Consider the following 19,081-nt stretch of genomic DNA (forward strand, 5'->3'; position numbering starts at 1 on the left):
AACTCTGTGGTCACCTAACTCCAATTTCCCTGGTTTATGGAAAACTTTGATCTGGAGAACAGATTACTAAAGCGCAAGGGGTTGTTGGCTCATAGTGAGGCCTGCTGATTGTAAGAGGTTATTAATATTATTATTAACCTCTTACAATTATGAAAATATTTTTTTTCTTGGTGGTTATAAGATTTGCAAAGTGCTCTATAACAAGGCTGGGCAAAGGGCAGAAATAATTGCAAGTTTTGTTTGTAAAACGATTTGTGTAATATATTTTATGGAATTATTTGTAGCATAGTTAGCATTATGGTAGTAACTGAGTAAGTCTCCGTCATAGACTGCTAGAGTATATTATCTTTCAAAACTTGCCACTGCATTTTTCCAGCCAGCTTTTGAAAAGACGGGAAGTGTGTGTACCCTTGAAAATTGAACAACTGTCTGAGGAACTTGATGCTTGGAGAGCTTGTACTCGGTCATTATACAAGTAAGTGTACGTAACAGAAATGTGGATATTCTAAATTCTGCTATTCCTTCCTTTAAGAGGGGACTAATGTAGCAGGAATTCTGTGGAAATGTAGATGCAATTTTTTAAATTCTCATCTGGTTGGCATTACTAGAATTTTATAGCAAATATATTTCATTTCTCTTGCAGATCTACTGAAGAATTACCATGTACACCTCCATCTGAATTGCAACAAGAGGTTTCTTCAACACTAGTATCTCGAATAAAAGAAGAACCTCTGAAAGGAATGATAGGACCAGATTATGTTACAGGCTCTAACCTTCCCAGTCACTCAGATGTTCATATCTCTTGCTTGACTGGATTAAGGATACAGGTACTAGTTAATACAACCAAGTTATTTGTAAAACCTTTACAAAAAGAGTTGGTATTTGCATTAAATAATGGTGTTGCTGGGTTCCAGAGCTAAAACTAGTTATCCCAGCTGCTTAGTGCTCACCTTCAATACAAAGAATCATAAAGTTGGAAGGGGCCATATAGGCCCACCCACTGCTCAATGAAGGATCAGCCTAGAGCATCCCAGACAAGTGATTGTCCAGCCGCTGCTTAAAGACTGCCAGTGAGGGGGAGCTCATCACCTCCCTAGGTAGCTGATTCCACTGTCAAACAACTCGTAGTGTAAAAAACGTTTTCCTAATATCCGGTCGGTAACTTTCCGCCCATAATTTAAACCCATTATTGTGAGTCCTATCCTCTGCTACCAACAGGAAGAGCTCCCTACCCTCCGACAGCCATTCAATCATGTTTCCCTTCAACCACCTCTTCTCCAGACTAAACATTCCCTAGTCCCTCAGCCTTTCCTCATAGGGCTTGGTCTCCAGACCCCTGATCATCCTCGCCGTTCCTCTCTGAACCCTCTCCATTCTGTCCACATCCTTTTTGAAGTGAGGCCTCCAGAACTGCACCCAATACTCCAACTTACAGCTCTGAGTTTTTCACTGGTTCAATTTGTGCATCCCAACCAAAGAACAGCCTTGCCAGCTCCCCACTTACATTGCAGCTACTGAGATTCTTTGGAGCTGGTGTACACTTTTAGAGACAGAGGGACAGGGAGGGAGAGAGAGATGGCTGAAGGGTTGCAAAAATAAAAGATGGATGGTAGGGAAATTGGCACAGGAATGATGCTGTGAAGGGGCTAGTAGCCTTAGTTCTTCTTAAGTCAGTTTCTTACTCTATTATAAATGTAATCTTCATCTGAAAGATGGGCTTTGTACCTATTTGTATTAATTTCAGATAAGGGCAAGGAAAGGATTTTACTTCTGTTATAATTGTTCTGGTCTCAAAGTACTGTAAATGAAATGTATATTTTCCTGTGCGTGTTTGTATTTCCTTCATTGTTCAGGGTCCAGCGTTTTTTCTGGAAGATGGAAAGTCTGCTATTTCACTGAATGATGCATTGATGTGGGCAAAAGTGAATCCCTTCTCTCCTTTGGGAACAGGAATACGGCTCAACCCATTCTGACTAATAGAAAACTCCATTCTTTAAAAAAATGAACACCATGCCAGTTACTAGTACTTTACTTGTATTAGCAGAAGCATTTGAGATTGTATCTTCTTGAAGAACATTTTATGAACTTTGCAGGTTATGAACTTGTTTTTATATTGACTTATTTGATAATCCAAAGAAAAATGAATGTAGATCATTGACAGTCTTAGGCTTTTTAAAAGGATTAAAATGCTGTTTCTGTGAACAAACTTGAAAGGCACCTAAAGAACTATCTGTATCTTATAAAGCTGCAAAAATAGCACAAAATATGTTCATATCTTGAAACAAATCCATGCATAAGTAACTTATACTTCTTTGAACAGTTACTGTGAGCTGCTTAACCACCAGCCTACAAGCAGGAGTACATGCTCCAGTTTTTAGATCAAATTTGTGTTTTTATCCCCTCCATGAAAATACAATCTACTCAATGTTATCTTGGCTCCAGGCCCTTTGAAATGAATTATGCAGATACTATGCATGATGGATTGTGCTGTAGTAACCTAATATCTGTTCCATAAGTGTAAATTAAACAGTTGTATAGTAAATACAGATTATTATTTAGCAAATATTTTGGAGTACTGAGTTTTACACCTCTACTGGTATTTAAAAATTATTTTATAACTTTGAATAACTTTATTTGAATGTAGTGATACTTTCCTTTTTATTTTGATGAACAAAATATTTCTAAAATTAATTTCCAAGAAATATCTTGTAAGTAAACTACTTAACATGTACCAAAATACATGATGTAACTGTAAACTATTTCTTTAATTTTACTGATTGAAAGGCCCCCATGTCAAAAGGAATTGGCATTGTTTTATATAGGCAGTTTGTATCTATACAGTCATCCTTAGGAAAACAATTATGGCACAAAATTGAATAATAGATTTAAGAGTTCATCATATTGCACACAGTACAGGGAAGAGAGAGATCCTGCAGCTAGAGTAGCTCTTCTACAAACATGCTGATGACTGAGGTTTATTTTATGACTCTTACCATCCAAGAGCACAAAATTATTAATATTCTTCAAACGTTTTATTGTTATACAACTAAACAAAAGTAGCCCTTTACTTCTCATTGACAACTGTAGTTAAGCTTTTATTATATCCTAGTGGACAAGTAAATAATCTGATATTCAACTCATGGCTGGCTTACCCATAATAGACCACCTTGATTTTCAGCCCATAGCATTTTGCCTTTGACATATAAATTATTTTATAACTTTGAATAACTTTATTTGAATGTAGTGATACTTTCCTGGGCAGCCCTGAGCTCGGATTGGTTGGATCACAGTAAGCCCCCCCCCCAAAAAAAACCCAACCTTTTTGGAGGTAAGTAATGAAAGGCCCATCTGCAGTTCAAGCCTATGGTGGAACTACTGACAGACAAATACACCATCACAGATGTTAGTCATCTAGACCAAAAAGCAGTGGGCACAGCAGATGCATGTGGACAATTCCCCCTTCTGCCCCACTGCAACATGTAGAGAGGGAAAGTAAAGCCTGTGTGCTCTTTGTATTCCCCCTAATGGTCAGAAGTGCTGTTTGTGCATATCCATACCTGGGGATGGGAAGAACAGGGAAGACTAGGTTTTTACTAAGGCCCATAGGACTCCTGCTGCAAGTGCATCAGGCCAAACTTTCCCAGAGGGCAAAGTAATCCTAGATGCCTGTTCCCAATGGAGATTAATCTCAAGAAGAAAAATGTGAGTGCTGTTCTGAAGGTAAAAACCTCAGGCACAAACACAATTTAGGTGCTTTGTGTGTACATATCAATTAAACTCTCATACCATGCAATCTTTTAAAAAATCCAGAAGTCAGTAGTATATGAAATTTGTAACAAGTTTTGCACAGCCTGTAAGAAAGTCACAAAAGAGAGCTGCCAATTTTTTTATGTAACAACTGCCCACTTAAATGATGAATCATCTGTTGTAATTACTGAAGAAATACAACCTTACTATGTAGATTGCATAATGAGGATGGGAAGCAGTTGCAGATGGATGCAAATATGTTGTGAACCCCAGTTTGTCTATTTCATGAAATGGGACATAAATAAAACTGCAAATACTTTTGTCCTTCTTAATACATTTGATAACGTCCTGATATGGGTGGTCATAGGGAAAGTATACAAATATGTAACAATTCTGAAACTTTATGGTAGTAGTGCCTTATTAAGGAACAGAAAATGAATTTATTAGTTACTAGAGGATTATATTTTCTTCAAGGAACCATAGAATAAAACTTGTGCAGAACGATGCTTTTTATATTAGGGAAATGTCAGATATTAGGTGTGATGAAGGTGATGCAGACTCCTAACAGCATATGTTAAGGTAATCTGTGTAAATATAGAATTAAACATTGTAAAGTGACTTGATCAATGATGCTTAAGTTCTCCTAAATCTGTGCTGGATAATGGCCATAATTAAACCACTGTAGACTCAAATTTGTTTTCCAAATTTCTGTTGTTTGCTAGAATGTAACTTAATTGTATAACAAAACTGAACTGCCCTTCTCATTAAAATATTTTATAATGTGTGTGTATGCATCTGTGTTTAATTCGCCAAACAAAAAATACTACCGTTTCTGAAATGAGATTTTAGTAACACGAAAGAACTAAAATGGTAATCTACCAGTACAACTTGAGAGCATCTTAAAATGCAGTACCAGTCATAAACAGTCAACTTGTAGATGAATGCCTGAATCCACCTAAGAAGCAGTTTTATTCAATTACCTCAGGATGCAAGGACAAATGCAGGGTGGTATCTCTAAACAGAACATTTCCACTGGAACATGTCTAAAAGGTAAGATTCCTGTAAAAGAATCCTGTGTTGCAGCTTTCTAGCTCAGCATGCTTTGTTGAGCGTTTTTTCCAACGAGGTAAAGAAGTTTGATCATAAGGCTTGCATGTAGTCTCAAGATCTCTTTGGTAGTCCTTTAACATAGGTATCCGTATTTAAACTCACATCAAAGGGACATCTCTCCGCTTGTTTCACTTGAATAGTTTTGAAATGTACCCCGGTTTTGCCTCTGATTTCTGTAGACCCTACACCTAGACAAAGCAAAAATGTGCAACCGAAACAACATATTCAATTATAATACTACCCAAATACATAGCAATGCCCTTATTCAGCAGTGTACTATAATACAGACCTCAATAAAAGTCATTGAGCTTCTAGATCATGAAATGTTTAGGAAAATTTAAAGGTAAGCTTGTTGGCAATACAATGCTGACATCAGATTGGATTGCCAACCATTCCATTATAGCCTATTGTCAAAGAGGCGGGTTTCTGACATCTTTGCAAGGATGATTTGATTCCTCTGTCCCCAAACCTAGGAAACTGGAATAAAATCTCTTTCTGATAATTTGACTGATACTGGGTTTGGTCTCTTCCATACAGGATAACACGCCAGTAAAAGCAACTAGGCTTTATTGAAAAGATTAAAGAAGAGGTTCAGGCTTTAGCATAAGACAAAGAACAAGCCGGTGCAATAAAATAACAAATCTAGTTTCCTAATATACACTTACAAACGCAGAGGGAAGCAGGTTACACCATCTTCAAATCAGCATAAGTAACAAAGCAGCAGGTAGGAGATGCAGCAAGATAGTCCCTGGTCCTATTATTGGGCCATGCATGGAAGAATTTGTGCCAGATGGTTATAGGCTAACTTTATAGGAAACTAGACCGCTGACCCCCTGATCAGTGTAAGCCATGATCCAAGACCATGATCCAAAAGATGATTCTCGAAGATGGACAAGATTCCTCCCTCCCACCTGACATTGCTGAGAGTAGTTAAGTCAGATCACTTTGAAATTCAAAGGTGTGATCTCAAACTTTTCATCTTAATTTGGAAGCAGCAGAAGAGTAGTAAGTATTTGATATGGAACTCTCCCCATATTGCTTTTTAACACTGGGATGACATCAGGAAACAGGCTATTGGCTTTAAGTTTATGACATGGCCATACACTGATGTTTAAACTGCCAGGTTGATTAAACTGTCAGGCGACCATTTCTCTGGACACCGATGCCTTTAACAAAGTTTGCAGATATTCACATGATATAATACTCATCTCCAAGCCATGAAAATCTTCACTTGCTGCCTTGTAGAACTGAGCTGCCTTTTGAGACAGAGGAGTGGACCATGCCATTTTGTTCTAGTTGCTTGGCAACTCTAACAACTCTGCAACTTTTATGAGGGAGGTAAAACAACACTGGGAAAAATCTCAAACAGAACACCATGTCTGTTTTTTGTGTCAGAAGAAACAGAACCCAGGTAGTAGGGGAAATAAAACAGCAAACCTAGGGAACAGATTGCTAAAGAAATGGATAATAGGGGTGTGCGTGCACGCAGACACACAATTGGTATATTTTGAATTTGGGTATATTAGACCCGAATTTTTTTTGCATTCCTAAAAAATCACGAATTCCCATCCCAGTATGCAGGGTTTTTGTTTGTTTGTTTGTTTTGCTTTTGGGGGGAATCCTGCAAAAATTCGACTCCATTATACACTATGGAAAATCTTGCCAGGTCTCTGGCCGGGGGCTATTTTTTTTTTAGGTAGAGACATCAAATTTGCAGCACAGCTGCTGTTGACTCTCCTTAGAAGAACCCCCAAGTTGGGTAAAGATTAGGTCAGGGGGTCCAACTGTATTGGCCCACATCCTCTATATGAGGGATCCCGGCAGCAGAGCTGCTGCCATTTCCAAAGGTAAGTGCATTCTCTACACTTGTGCAGAGTATGCTTTTTTAATTGGGGGGCGGGGGACTCAACCCCCTCAATATTTTCAGTGGAACTTGCTTCCAAGTAAATTCTACACAGAATTGTAACACTTTTAAATCAGAAAAAGTATACTTACTTGATATGAGCATAGATTTATCTCTCTGAAGATTAATCATGCTGTCACTCACAGCAGAAGGGCGACGAATGGCACGTGCTCCGAGAGTTGGTTTAATATTAAACCGTTCTTTTAAAAAAAAATGGATTGTATTGCTAGCCTTAACCAGAGCATTGCTCACAGTAAGTTTTCATAACTAAACTGTTCTTTCTAAAGAAAGTTTAATATTTTTAAAAGTAAATAAAAAGTTTCATGAAGGACAGACATATCGTAAGAGAATAGCCCATACTGTGGATCCCATGGTCTGCCTGAAAAGCACATGAAATGGTAACCTTGCTAACCAGGTCTGGTTCTATTCAGTTTCAGTATGGAAGACCTCTTAGGCTGCAGTCCGAAGAACACTTTCCTGGGAGTAAGCCCTACTGAATATAATGAGGCTTACTTTTGAGTAGACCTGCTTAGATTTGCCCTCCTTGTATACAACCTGCACCTCCAGAAAAAGGTGAAATGGAAGACAACCATGAGCATTTAACAACTTTATTGGGGTGGCTCAAGGATTTGTGGTATAATCTGTGGAAAAAGCAAGTTTCTACTGCTTTAGGGAAGCCAAGAAGTCTGCAAAGGCTTTATAAGCATCAAGGAATATGGTAGTGTCCTGCACAGATCTTTCTTCACGTGTTCCAAGATGCTCAATTTGGCTTTACTGAATTATATAACTGTAAGGAAATAATTTTCATGCAGCCCACCTTCAACCTCTGGAATAGGCATTTTGTACATGTGACTGATTAAATAAATTTCTCTTATTCTATCCCTGATTCAGAGATTACATTTATATAGCAGTTAGCCTTCAGAAGCATAACCCCCTTAACATTTTGGCAGATATACAACATCCTTATTGTACTCTGTGTAATCATGCCAGCAAGATATAGCACTCGTTTTCAAGAAATTAGTTCTTCTACTAGCCAAATGCATAAATACAGTTGTGTTACATGCATGGTAATAGTACAATAATAAACACATTCAAGAACTGTCCTGTCTGTAAGGCATATTTTGGACGAACTGCTCACCTGGATACTGTTCTCTCTCTAGATGTCTTCGCTGCAGATGCAAATTGATGACGGCATTAACTTTTTGTCTGTTTTTGTTGACATTGGGCTCCACCATTATTTCAGATAGTGTAATATTGGTTTTAATAGCTCTTGAAGCAGTTGATCTAGCAACCATTGGTAACTTATTCTGGTAAAGACGATCTGAAAAGTCAATCTCTTCATCCTGAATGTGTTTTATCCTAGAAGTAGTGTGTGTGTGGGGGGGGGGGGGCGGGAGATAATTAATAATGCATTTTACCAAAACTTTTCAAAATAAAAAAATCTCAAATTTAGCATATTAATTTTCACTGTTCTATGCAAATCATCTCCTTTTTATACTCTAATAATTATCTGCATTATCATCTGTGGCAACAATTATCTGCTTTTTAAACGTTTGCTCCATATAAGATGGGTAACAACTGGCTCTAAGGGGTTGCTTTAAATTCCACGATCTTAACAATGGAATGTGCTGCTGCAAAGAAAGCCACCTGTGCTTGCTGATGGAACTATGCAAATCTGTTTCATTTGCTTTCCAGAAAAGATGTACAGAAATACAGGGCAGGGACCTGAGACTGCTCTGGATGTACACATGATCCTGCTTAAAGAAAAACAACCAGACCCACTCCCTTTCTCATCATTTCCAGGATATGCCGCTAGCAGAGCTACGCAAATCCCTTATGCACACACTGGAACGAAGCACTAATTATACAACAAAACATTCTCAACAACTGCTTAAATTTCTGACTATTCCTTGACGTAATTACTGTTTTCATGTACTTTGGTAAAAATAATGAAGCTTTTATTGGAGAAAAGACATAACTGTCGAGTTATCCATGTTCTATCAATTCTGGAAAAGCCTAAGGATGAATGAGCACCTCTATAGAAGAATGGCTAATCCATTAATTATTACTCAGCAAGTCTCATGATCAATATTTAAGCAATCAAGTGTAACTTTCTAATGTAATACCGTGGCAATTGTAACTTACCGCCTATTTGTTAGCATCGTATAAATGTCTTGTACAAATATTTCTGCAGCTCCTGGTTTACAATGTATTGTTCCATCGATCAGCTCTCGAATAGGCTTCAGGTTTCTCTTTGCAAAGAACTTTATTCAGTGGGGAAGGAGGAGAAAGAATTTGTTTCAGACCTAATATTTTTTTCCTGTTTATTTAAAAACTGGTTGGTTTCATAACACAGCAAGCACCTGAAATTATTTTCCAAACGCAACAATATAAACCCCCAAATCTGAACACACTAGTTGATATTATATAGTGACTATATGTGGTCCCCAGCAAATAACATTATATACTGCAACTTATTCTAGTACTTAAAACAATGGCACTACCATGTTTACAATATATTCTCTGTAGCTAGTACTCATTCATATACATCCGCAAATAGTGTAATGACTTTTGTCTACATATATGACTGCTATTAATTTGAAAAGGTAGCAAAAGAATCAGAATTTATTTAAAAATGTATTTACAATATTTCTATATCTCTTATCTCCCAATCAACAGGACTCAAAGTGGATATAAATTAAGGAAAGCTTCCATCTTAGTGTCTCCTTTAAATGATACAGAAATGTAGTTTACCTACAACACACTGCATCTACCACTCACCTTTCCAAGCTGTGACCAGTTGCTAAGCTTGATAGCTAGAGAGGTCCCATTTTGGAAGGAATGCATTTTAATATCTTCTGGGTAATACCAAGAGAATATTTCAGCTATGAGATAGCCATTTGAAAAATCCCTACTCCAAAAAAGAAGAAGAAGAGTACTATATGTTGGCTTGGTATTATTCATCTATATGTATGCAGAAATTTCATTCCCTGTAAAGGAAAAGCCCTATCTGATCACCAAACTTGAAGATTGCGGGGGTTTTTTTTTGGGGGGGGGGTGAGCTTGCAGCTATTATAGTACTATTGTGGACTTGTAAGATCTCCTCTTCATCTTTTCTCAGAACTATGAAGCTATAAGGTTCACATCTTCACTACCAGCTACACAGTATTGAACCGAAAAGGAAACCATGTTGGAAAATAGATGGGAAGACAAATATTTAGACACAAAAAATATAGGACCACTTACCATTCTTCACATACATCTGTGATGCAAATTAAATATTAACTATTTCACATTAATCTTACAGTATCCCCAAAACCTATGTCCCTAAGTCCTTGAGGCTTAGATCTACTTTCATGTGGGTCTCACTTTGTATGATCCCCAACTCAATTTTAAGAAAGATGGGATGAAAATCTACCCTAAATGTTGCATTACAGATCATCAGTTGCTAACAAATAGCAAAACCTTTCAGGCACATCAACCTTTCACACCCGCAATAGCCTACTGATAATTGGCGGTTTGGAATAGGGATGGGGACCTCAAGTAGTACTGTATGTCAGAATGCACGGAAGTAAAATCAATTGGGTTATCTTGTATTTTATATGCTGGAGCACCTTTTGGAGCAACAAATGGGGTGGAAATCAAATAAAGATGGTCTGATATTTCCAGAGAGCTCTACTGCACAGAGGTAATCCAGGACAAACATAGCCTTGGGGGCCAACTTGCACCCCCCCCCCCCAAATGCTGTCAGTAAATAATATAGTGCATTTAAAGACAGGGAGTACTAGTACAATAGACATATTACATAGTTTAGAATGTTGATAAATCTTTAAGAACCATGAATGCCAGTACCCTATATAGTCAACTAAATTTACCATTTGGCTCTGCAAAATACTGCTCTGATGGTCAAAGGTGAACGGTCTGACAAGTGCAACTTTTTTTTGTCGCTCTGTAGTAGTGGTATGAACTAATACGCTGGGGGGACCTCAGCCTTGTTGGGGCCCAGAAAGTCCCTCCCTGCACCGCAGTTAAAAGGGGGGGTTAGAAGAAGAGTTTGTTTTTATATGCCGACTTTCTCTACCACTTAAGGCAGAATCAAACAGGCTTACAATCACCTTCCCCTCCCAACAGACACCCTGATAGGTAGGTGGGGCTGAGAGAGCTCAAAGAGAACTGTGACTAGCCCAAGGTCATCCAGCTGGCTTCGTAGGAGTGGGGAAACCAACCTGGTTCACCAGATTAATCTCTACTGCTCACATAGAAGAGTGGGGAATCAAATCCGGTTCTCCAGATCAGAGTCCACCACTCCAAACCACCGCTGTTAACCACTACACCATGCTGGTTAGGTTCTTACATCATTGCTCTTGCACAGAACTAGGGCTACCAACCTCCAGGTGGAATTTGGGAGATTTCTTGGAATTACACCTGATCTCCAGAGATCTGTTTCCCTGGAGGAAAGGGCGGCTTTGGAGAGTAGTATTATACCCTATTAACGTCCCTCCCTTCCGTAAACATCACCCTCCACCCCCAAATCTCCAGGTATTTTCCAACTCAGAGTTGACAACCCAACAACGGGCATATATTCCTATATTCTCCCTGAGATAAAACATTTTACAGGAAGAGTGGTAATTCTCAAGTCCAGGCAGGAGAAGGATAGGGCTTGCTGCTGGGGACGCTTATGGTGAACAAAAAGGGTGGTTTTTGCGGGAAGATGCCAATAATGAATGTTGCTGTTACTGTTTTTACCACGTATAAATTTCAAACAGGCAAAACTGGTTTAATTTCTAGTACCAGCTCCCCACCCCCCATCCTGTGGGCCTCTTAAAGCTTCTTGCATGGAAAAAGGGTTCGGCTCCCATCCTCCACACATTGCCCCAGGAGCAGGGCCAGTGCTACCATTAGCTGAACTAGGTGGTCGCCTAGGGCGCAGACCTGAGAGGCGCAAAACTGGCCCAAGGGGCACAGTTTTCAACAGATGCATTTCTTGAAAAACAAAAAATGCAACTGATAATTTATATATTTTTTATTTTAAGATAAGTACCACAACAGTGCTATGGAATATAATTAATTAGAATGCCCTATAAAAAAACTTTGCCCTGACCTGGATGGCCCAGGCTAGCCTGATCTCGTCAGATCTCAGAAGCTAAGCAGGGTCAGCCCTGGTTTGTAGTTGGATGGGAGACCACCAAGGAATACCAGGGTTGCTGTGCAGAGGAAGGCACTGGCAAACCACCTCTGTTAGTCTCTTGCCATGAAAACCCCAAAAGGGGTCGCCATAAGTCGGCTGCGTCTTGACGGCACTTCACACACACAGATAAAAAACTTAGCACTTTTATTTTCCTACAAGACATCTGTTTTTTGAAAACTGGTTAGCAATGGGGTGGGGGGCACAAGTAGTTAGCCTTGCCTAGGGTGCAAAATGGATACCATGGACTGCCCAAAAAACAAACCAGTGGGTTATAGATCAAACCAAGCCTGAACTGACCCTAGAAGCTAAAATGACTAAACTGAGGCTGTTGTATCTTGGTCACATTATGAGATGACAAGAGTCACTGGAAAAGACGGTCATGCTAGGAAAAGTTGAGGGCAGCAGGAAAAGAGGAAGACCCAACAAGAGATGGATTGACTCAATCAAGGAAGCCACAGCCCTCAATTTGCAAGACCTGAGCAAGGCTGTCAAGGATAGGACATTTTGGAGGACTTTCATTCATAGGGTCGCCATGGGGGGGAAACGCATGGGAGGTTTTGCCTTGGATTTGCCGCTCTCTAGATGCACATTTCCCCCATCTGAATTCTCAAAACTCTGCACGGGGGCTTACTGAGAATTTGGCTGGGGGGAAATGTGCATTTAGAGAGCGGCATATCCAAGGCAAAGCCTCCCATGCGTTTTCCCCCCATGGAGACCCTATGAATGAAAGTCCTCCAAAATGTCCTATCTTTGACAGCCTTGCCCAGGTCTTGCAAACTGTGGGCCTTGGCTTCCTTTACTGAGTCAGTCCGTCTCTTATTGGCTCTTCCTCTTTTCCTGCTGCCCTCCACTTCTCCTCAACACACACGGTGCAAAAACGTCTAGCGCCGGCCCTGCCCGGGAGTCAACCTTTCCGGGTGAAGTGGGGCTTCCTCCTGAGTAAACGGGCCCAGGGGCCGCCTAGGGACCGGGGCAGGGAGGGGGGGCTGGAAGCGCTGCGCAGGGGGGAGACCCGGGAGCCTCTTGGGCTCCGCTCGCCTCACCTCCGGAAGGGCCTGGGCGAGACGGTGAGGTCGAGGCTCTGCAGCCACCGCAGGACGACGCGCGGCAGCCCCGTGCGCCTCGTGCTGCTGAAGTCGGACATGGCGGCTCCTTCCCGGTCAGGCCTGAGGCGCATCAAGACGAGGCTCCGCGGCGAAGCACCGCCGGCACCATTGGAAGCGTCCTAGGTAGCCATAGCAACGGTAACCAAGGCGACCGCCGCTCCGCTTGCGCGGCCCGTTATTCCCCACCCAACGGAACGAGCGTGGCCGCGATACGCATGCGCCGAGCGCCCGGTCGGGGGGGTTCTAGATGCGCGCGCATTCGCGGCGACCGTTGCCGTTAGGGAGGCCTGTTTGCTACGAGGGAGGCGGAGCGTCAGCTTGCAAAATAAGAGGCGGAGCTCTGCTTTGAGTGCGGAGGTTTTATTGGAGAGTTCTTAGATGTCACTCGGCTCCCACCCCCAGTCCCAAAAGAACCCGGATTTTGAAAAACAGGAGGAACAGCCCCCCCCCTCCTGTTATATAAGGGCTCTTTGGGTAAGACTCCCCCCCCCCACCCAAATAATTTTTGTAACTGTTGGGCTGGTGGACTATTTCGGGAATAAGATCGTATCAGACACAAGTGGTCCGTCTAATCCATCTCTGAAGGGCCACCAAAGAGGCTGAGGCGTCCCCTTGAGATTTAAGGTTGCCAACCTCCAGGTACTAGCTGGAGATCTCTTGCTATTACAACTGATCTCCATCCAATAGAGATCAGTACACCTGGAGGAAATGGCTGCTTTGGCAATTGGACTTTATAGCATGAAAGTCCCTCCTTTCCCCAAACCCCACTCTTCTCAGGCTCCGCCGCAAAAATCTGCCCATGGCGGAGAGGGACCTGGCAACCCTATTGATATTGCCTTGTATTCTTGCTATTAGGTTTTATGCCTCTGAATATGAAGGTTCCACTCCGTCAATCTATCTAATCCAAAAATAACTACTACCAAAGATTGTACTGTCTCTGAATACGGAGATCATAGCGTGATGAGTAGGGTTGCCAGCTCCGGGCTGGAAAAACCTGGGTATTTTTGGGACAGAGCCTGAGGAGGGCAGGGTTTGGGGAGGGGAGGGAATTCAATGCCATAGAGACCAATTGCCAAACTGGCCATTTTCTCCAGGTGAACTGACCTCAATCGGCTGGAGTTAGGGTTGCCAGGTCCCTCTTTGCCACCGGCGGGAGATTTTTGGGGTGCAGCCTGAGGAAGGTGGGGTTTGGGGAGGGGAAGGACTTCAATGCCATAGAGTCCAATTGCCAAAGTGGCCATTTTCTCCAGGTGAACTGATCTCTATCGGCTGGAGATCAGTTGTAATAGCAGGAGATCTCCAGCTACTACCTGGAGGTTGGCAACCCTAGCTGGAGATTAGTTGTAATAGCAGATCTCTAGCTAGAACCTGGAGGTTGGCAACCCTAGTGATGAGTGTAGTTCCAGGAAAGGGTAGATTTGTTGAGTGGGTGAATGTTTGCTGGAGTCAAAGTTGCCTGTAAAATAGCCAACAGAATCTACTGCTTGGCTCTTAATTGCCATGAAACCTACAACCAAATGAGTGAGTTTACAGTCTTGGTCTATTGCCACAAACCATACCCCTTTATTTGTTTATTGTGTGGAAACTATGTACATTGAAAACCATGATAATTCCTTTCAAAGATATGTTTAGCATTGCGGGGGAAGGGGGTCTCGGACCACCGGAGGTATAAAGCAGTAACATCTTACTCATAGATACTAGGGTTAAACAACAGTCTTTAGGATGTAATAGGAGACAAGGGTGAAGTTGGTTCTCAGTTCCTTTTTCACACACCCTAGTTCCTTATTCAACAATCCAGCTACAACTACTCATGATGCTTTAAAAGCTCTGCAACCAAGGTAAGCTTTGGACTACCACAAACAATACCTCTTCAAAATCAAGGACTCTTCCTTGCAAGGGCATATACACCAGCACCTGGTCCAAAGTCTGGTTTTAGTGCTAACTGCTCCAAAATGAGGTACATCACAGGAGAAATTAAATTTAAGAAGTGTGGGACAGCTACACCCTAAAATAAGTTTTGGGCCACCTCCAGATGCTGGGAACTCTGCCCTGCAAGTTGACAGGGTGCCTGATCTAAGGACTGGTTTTAGGTACCAAGAGCTTCTGTTTGTGTTAGCCTCAGGAAATGTACATGATTGTTGTTTTCTTGTACTATTCAGTAAGGCATGTTTAGATTGGCTTACTAGATGTGATAGAGTAAGGATTTGCTAGTCAATCAATTGTCTAACACAATTTAAGCTATGCCTTGGACTATCTTGGTTATAAGAGGCTGATTTCAATTGTGGATGGCATACCCACAAATGTCAAGGAGTTAGCCAATTAGTTATTTGCTACTGTTAGCCTTTTTGCTTGCAAAGATCTGCACAAAATGCTTTCTGGGTACTAGTCAGTATGACAGAAACTAGTTCTGGAGTTGAAAAAATGGTACCATCAAGATCTGTTTCATGCCACACCAAATGTAGCAGATTGAAAATTAATTCACAGCAATGGTTGTTTGCAAAGTGTTTAAATAGGACAGGCAGGAAAGAAAATGACACCTGTTTGTTTTATTCTCTTTAATTTTGTATATGCATAGAGTTTATCTAACATTCCATAATTCTAGACACATATAGACATTTTGAACTAAAATATTACAAAACCAAACAATACTTCAAGAAACTAAAGAGCTTGTCCAGATGTACAAGCTCAAAGATTCCAACTGTTGTGTTTTTTGTCTTGAGCAACACTCTGTGACATTTGGGGGGGTCTCCCACACTAGGAACTCTCTCCTTTACATGGTTTGTGTCTGCTTAAAATCTGTTGCTCTTGGCACCTGCGATAACTTCATTTTTTAGGCTCCAGCCTCCTTCCATGAAGGAGGAAGAGAGCAGATCAAGATAAAGTTACATCACGTAAAAGTATAAAACTGGAAGGGGGACTGATTCAATCCCAACAGTGTTCCTTCCTAGTAGGCTAAAGTGGCTGAGAGTGGATGGGAGTGAATGGAAATATTTATCAGTTGAAAAACCAGCAACAGTGAATAGCAGTCATCAGCTGGAAAATGCCATTCCTCTATAACTGATACAGTAGCTGGATGAAAGATTTTGGAATCCCCCCAGCAGCTCAATTACAAGTTGCAACTGTATATTCCCTGTACAAAAAAAACACAACCCTCTGGGAAAGCCCTAAACAGAGCACAAATACAAGTTCTTTTTAAAAGCACAGTGGTTAATCAGCAAGTGCAAATTAAAACATATAATACCAGTGAGGCAAAACAAAAGGGTTTAATGACCACGATACAGGGAGAAAGGGCTGACAACTATTTCAATAACTTGGAAGGCTGGGGAAAACATTGGTAGAGCCCATAACTCCCTTCTCCTAAGTGGAAAGCCTTACTCCACAGGAGAAAGTTTTCTCACCTGACAGAAAGGAGTCATAGAATCCAACCCATTGAGCTGAGGTGACTCTTCCAAAAATGTGAGTGAAATTTAGAGTGTGAGAAATTCAAGATGGCCACCACCAAATGGTTATTTTAATATATTTTCTCTTACCAAAGTGGTTTTTATGTCCAAAAGGCATTTTGCTTGAGGCAGTCAGTGCTGTCTATGTAAAGTATCCATGAAGAGGTGTCATAGACTGACAGCCCATTCCTGAGCTTTCGGCGTGCGGGGATGGTGGGGAGGAGGCAGTGCTGCTGCGCCTCCTAAGAAGTTCCCCGCACGCCAAAAGCAGGAAAAAAAAGACTTTAAATGGCTTTTTTTGTGTAAAATGGGGCAAAAAGCCCCATAGAGAATAGCAAGGCTGCACCTGCAAAAAACCAGGCATAGCAACGCCATTCTTGGCACCAGCAACCGGGGCTAAAAGGGGACAGGAGGCTGCCTAACAGCAGCTCCTCCCCACAGAACGCCCCGGGAACTCCTCCCGAGATGTTTGAATGTCCCCCAGAACGCCGGTGTGGGCCTTTACACTGGTGGGACGCCAGCGGAAGGTCCTACCGGCGTTCTGGGGTTGCGCTGCCACGGCGGTGTCCAGAGACCAGTGTCCGGGCCTCCATCCTGGCGCTGGGGCCACTAACGCCGGCATAAGTAGCCCATACGTCAACACGGAGGGCCCCAACGCTGGCGCAGGACCTTCCTGGCCTCCTAAGGTTTTTGCTCTTAAATGTCAGGTATGCAACATGTCCCTGGGAGTAAGCCCTACTAAAGAGATCTGACTGGAATTCTGAGTAGACCTCTCTAGGATTGCGTTTTACATTGTTTATGTTAAACCTTTACAGGAAATTTAATGTATTGTCATGATTTTTAACAATATTTTTGTATTTCTGTTGCTCATAGTGGTAACGCTAACACTGAAAACGTTAGTAATCCAGCTTTTCAGAGTCTGTATCTGCACCTGAGTCTACATCATCACTATGTGGTTACCTTGGTTACAAGCTGTTGACAGTGGAGAATTAGATAAATGCATATAGATCACGTTTCTCCTGAAGAACAAAACCAATGTATGCATGAAGATTTTCCCCACAGATCTGTCACATTTAAAAGATACATAATATGTGGGGTCATAATCTGGCCTTATTCATCACCCAGAGTGTTATGCACACATCAGGAAACTGTATTGATTAACTATTAGTCTCTGATGCCCCAGAAGTAAATTCTGCTCCCAATGTAACTTTCATTTGCTTATTTCTCATACATTGTGTTGCTCTGCTTCTCAAGGGATGGTCAAAAAGCTGTTGAGATCCTTTCTAACCTTTCTCCCTGAAGCATCTCCTTTATCGTAGCTGATTTTGCCCCCTCATAGCCAAAGGATGCAAGAATGCTGGAGTAGTCCTTCAGAAAACCCTGCAATGTGTTTAGTTATTTCAGCTTAAATATAATGTAATAGATGTTGTTGAAGAACATTTGCTGAATCTCTGCGAGCTGAGTCACTCGGCCATGAATATGCTTACCATTTTGTTCTTGGTGATACACTGGTCAACTGCATCATCTAATGATGATGCAAATTCATAAGGTAGTGTGTGCTCTGAAAATCTGGATGATTACTACATTTTTCAATGTTGCCATTTTGAACACTTAAATCCAGTGATTGGAGCCATAAACAGATGACAGATCTTTGTACGAACCTGAAAAAATGTCCCTGGAATTAAAAAACAACAACATTGGGGGAGTTAAAGCCCCTCAAAATAAGAGAAGTAACACTTGTAGCTGTAAAAAGCAAATGGCATCAATGTCCATTGCTAGACAGCCATAAGAGGATTGACAGCCTTTAACCATTGGTTTCTGTCAGTAAAGGGCAGGTCCCTTTCCAAGGTTGTTTTGGCCTTTAAGAGAGGACTCATTGGGCCAGGCCCAGCAGCACCACTGTGTGACTTGCTACCACACAACTTGTATTGACTGACTGCTTGCTACCAGGACTGACTGCTTGCTACTGTTGAGCCATCCCACAAAAGCCAGCATGGTATAGTGAATGGTTAGAGTTTCAGACTAGGGTATGGGAGACCCAGGTTCAAATCCCCACTCTGCCATGGAAGCTCAAAGGGTGAACTTTGGCCAGTCACATTCTCTCATCCTAACTCACCTCATAGGGTTGTTGTAATGATAAAATAGGGGAGAGGTGGAAAGTTGCTTTGGGTCCCATTGTGGAATAAGGCTGGGTATGGTTGAAGATGGGAGGGGGACTAAAAGGTAGGTTGTTTGGTGGTTGGAAAGGAGAGAAGGAAGCAGGGAAATGTGAGAATATGGGGGTTTGAGGAGGGGGGGAAGAGGAAAGAGTGTGAGGGATACAGCAGAAGTCAGGTGTCCCCCAAAAGCCCTTGCAGGTTTCCCACCACGCAACTGGGCCCAACACAGTGGCCACCACCACTCATCTAGGCCATAGTTTTCAAAGGTACAGGCTGCCTGGGAGAGGAAAGGAAGGAAAGCTGACGATGTGGCAGATGAAGGTAGGTTGGCTGGTGTGTGGGAAGGAGAGAAGGGAGCAGGAAAATGAGAGAATTCATGGGGAAAGAGGAAATAAGTGGGGGAAGGTAAAATAAGATGCCCCCTGCAA

General features: G+C 41.7%; 2 protein-coding genes across 4 annotated transcripts in view; one reads left to right on the forward strand and one right to left on the reverse strand.

Moving 5' to 3' along the window:
* The window catches only part of WDR17 (WD repeat domain 17), a 65,166-nt gene extending 63,189 nt beyond the window's left edge, over nucleotides 1-1,977 (forward strand). For 2 of the 3 annotated variants that reach the window (XM_056855253.1, XM_056855254.1), the window contains 3 exons: nucleotides 377-475; nucleotides 644-827; nucleotides 1,854-1,977. In XM_056855253.1, the coding sequence (XP_056711231.1) occupies nucleotides 377-475; nucleotides 644-827; nucleotides 1,854-1,973 (403 nt within the window). In that variant the 3' untranslated portion in view covers nucleotides 1,974-1,977. Of the gene's footprint in view, nucleotides 1-376; nucleotides 476-643; nucleotides 828-1,853 lie in introns of those variants that run through there. The other variant, XR_008933504.1, reaches the window with a different exon arrangement.
* Nucleotides 1,978-4,908: 2,931 nt separating this feature from the next.
* Nucleotides 4,909-13,092, reverse strand: SPATA4 (spermatogenesis associated 4). Its single transcript, XM_056855662.1, has 6 exons — nucleotides 12,992-13,092; nucleotides 9,542-9,671; nucleotides 8,906-9,024; nucleotides 7,899-8,119; nucleotides 6,853-6,960; nucleotides 4,909-5,045 (listed from the first exon to the last, which is right to left on the reverse strand). Exons 1-6 carry the CDS (start codon nucleotides 13,090-13,092, stop codon nucleotides 4,909-4,911), a joined length of 816 nt encoding a protein of 271 aa, XP_056711640.1.
* Nucleotides 13,093-19,081: the final 5,989 nt, after the last annotated feature.

This window comes from Euleptes europaea, chromosome 9 (assembly GCF_029931775.1).
Source record: "Euleptes europaea isolate rEulEur1 chromosome 9, rEulEur1.hap1, whole genome shotgun sequence".
Lineage (NCBI taxonomy): Eukaryota > Metazoa > Chordata > Lepidosauria > Squamata > Sphaerodactylidae > Euleptes > Euleptes europaea.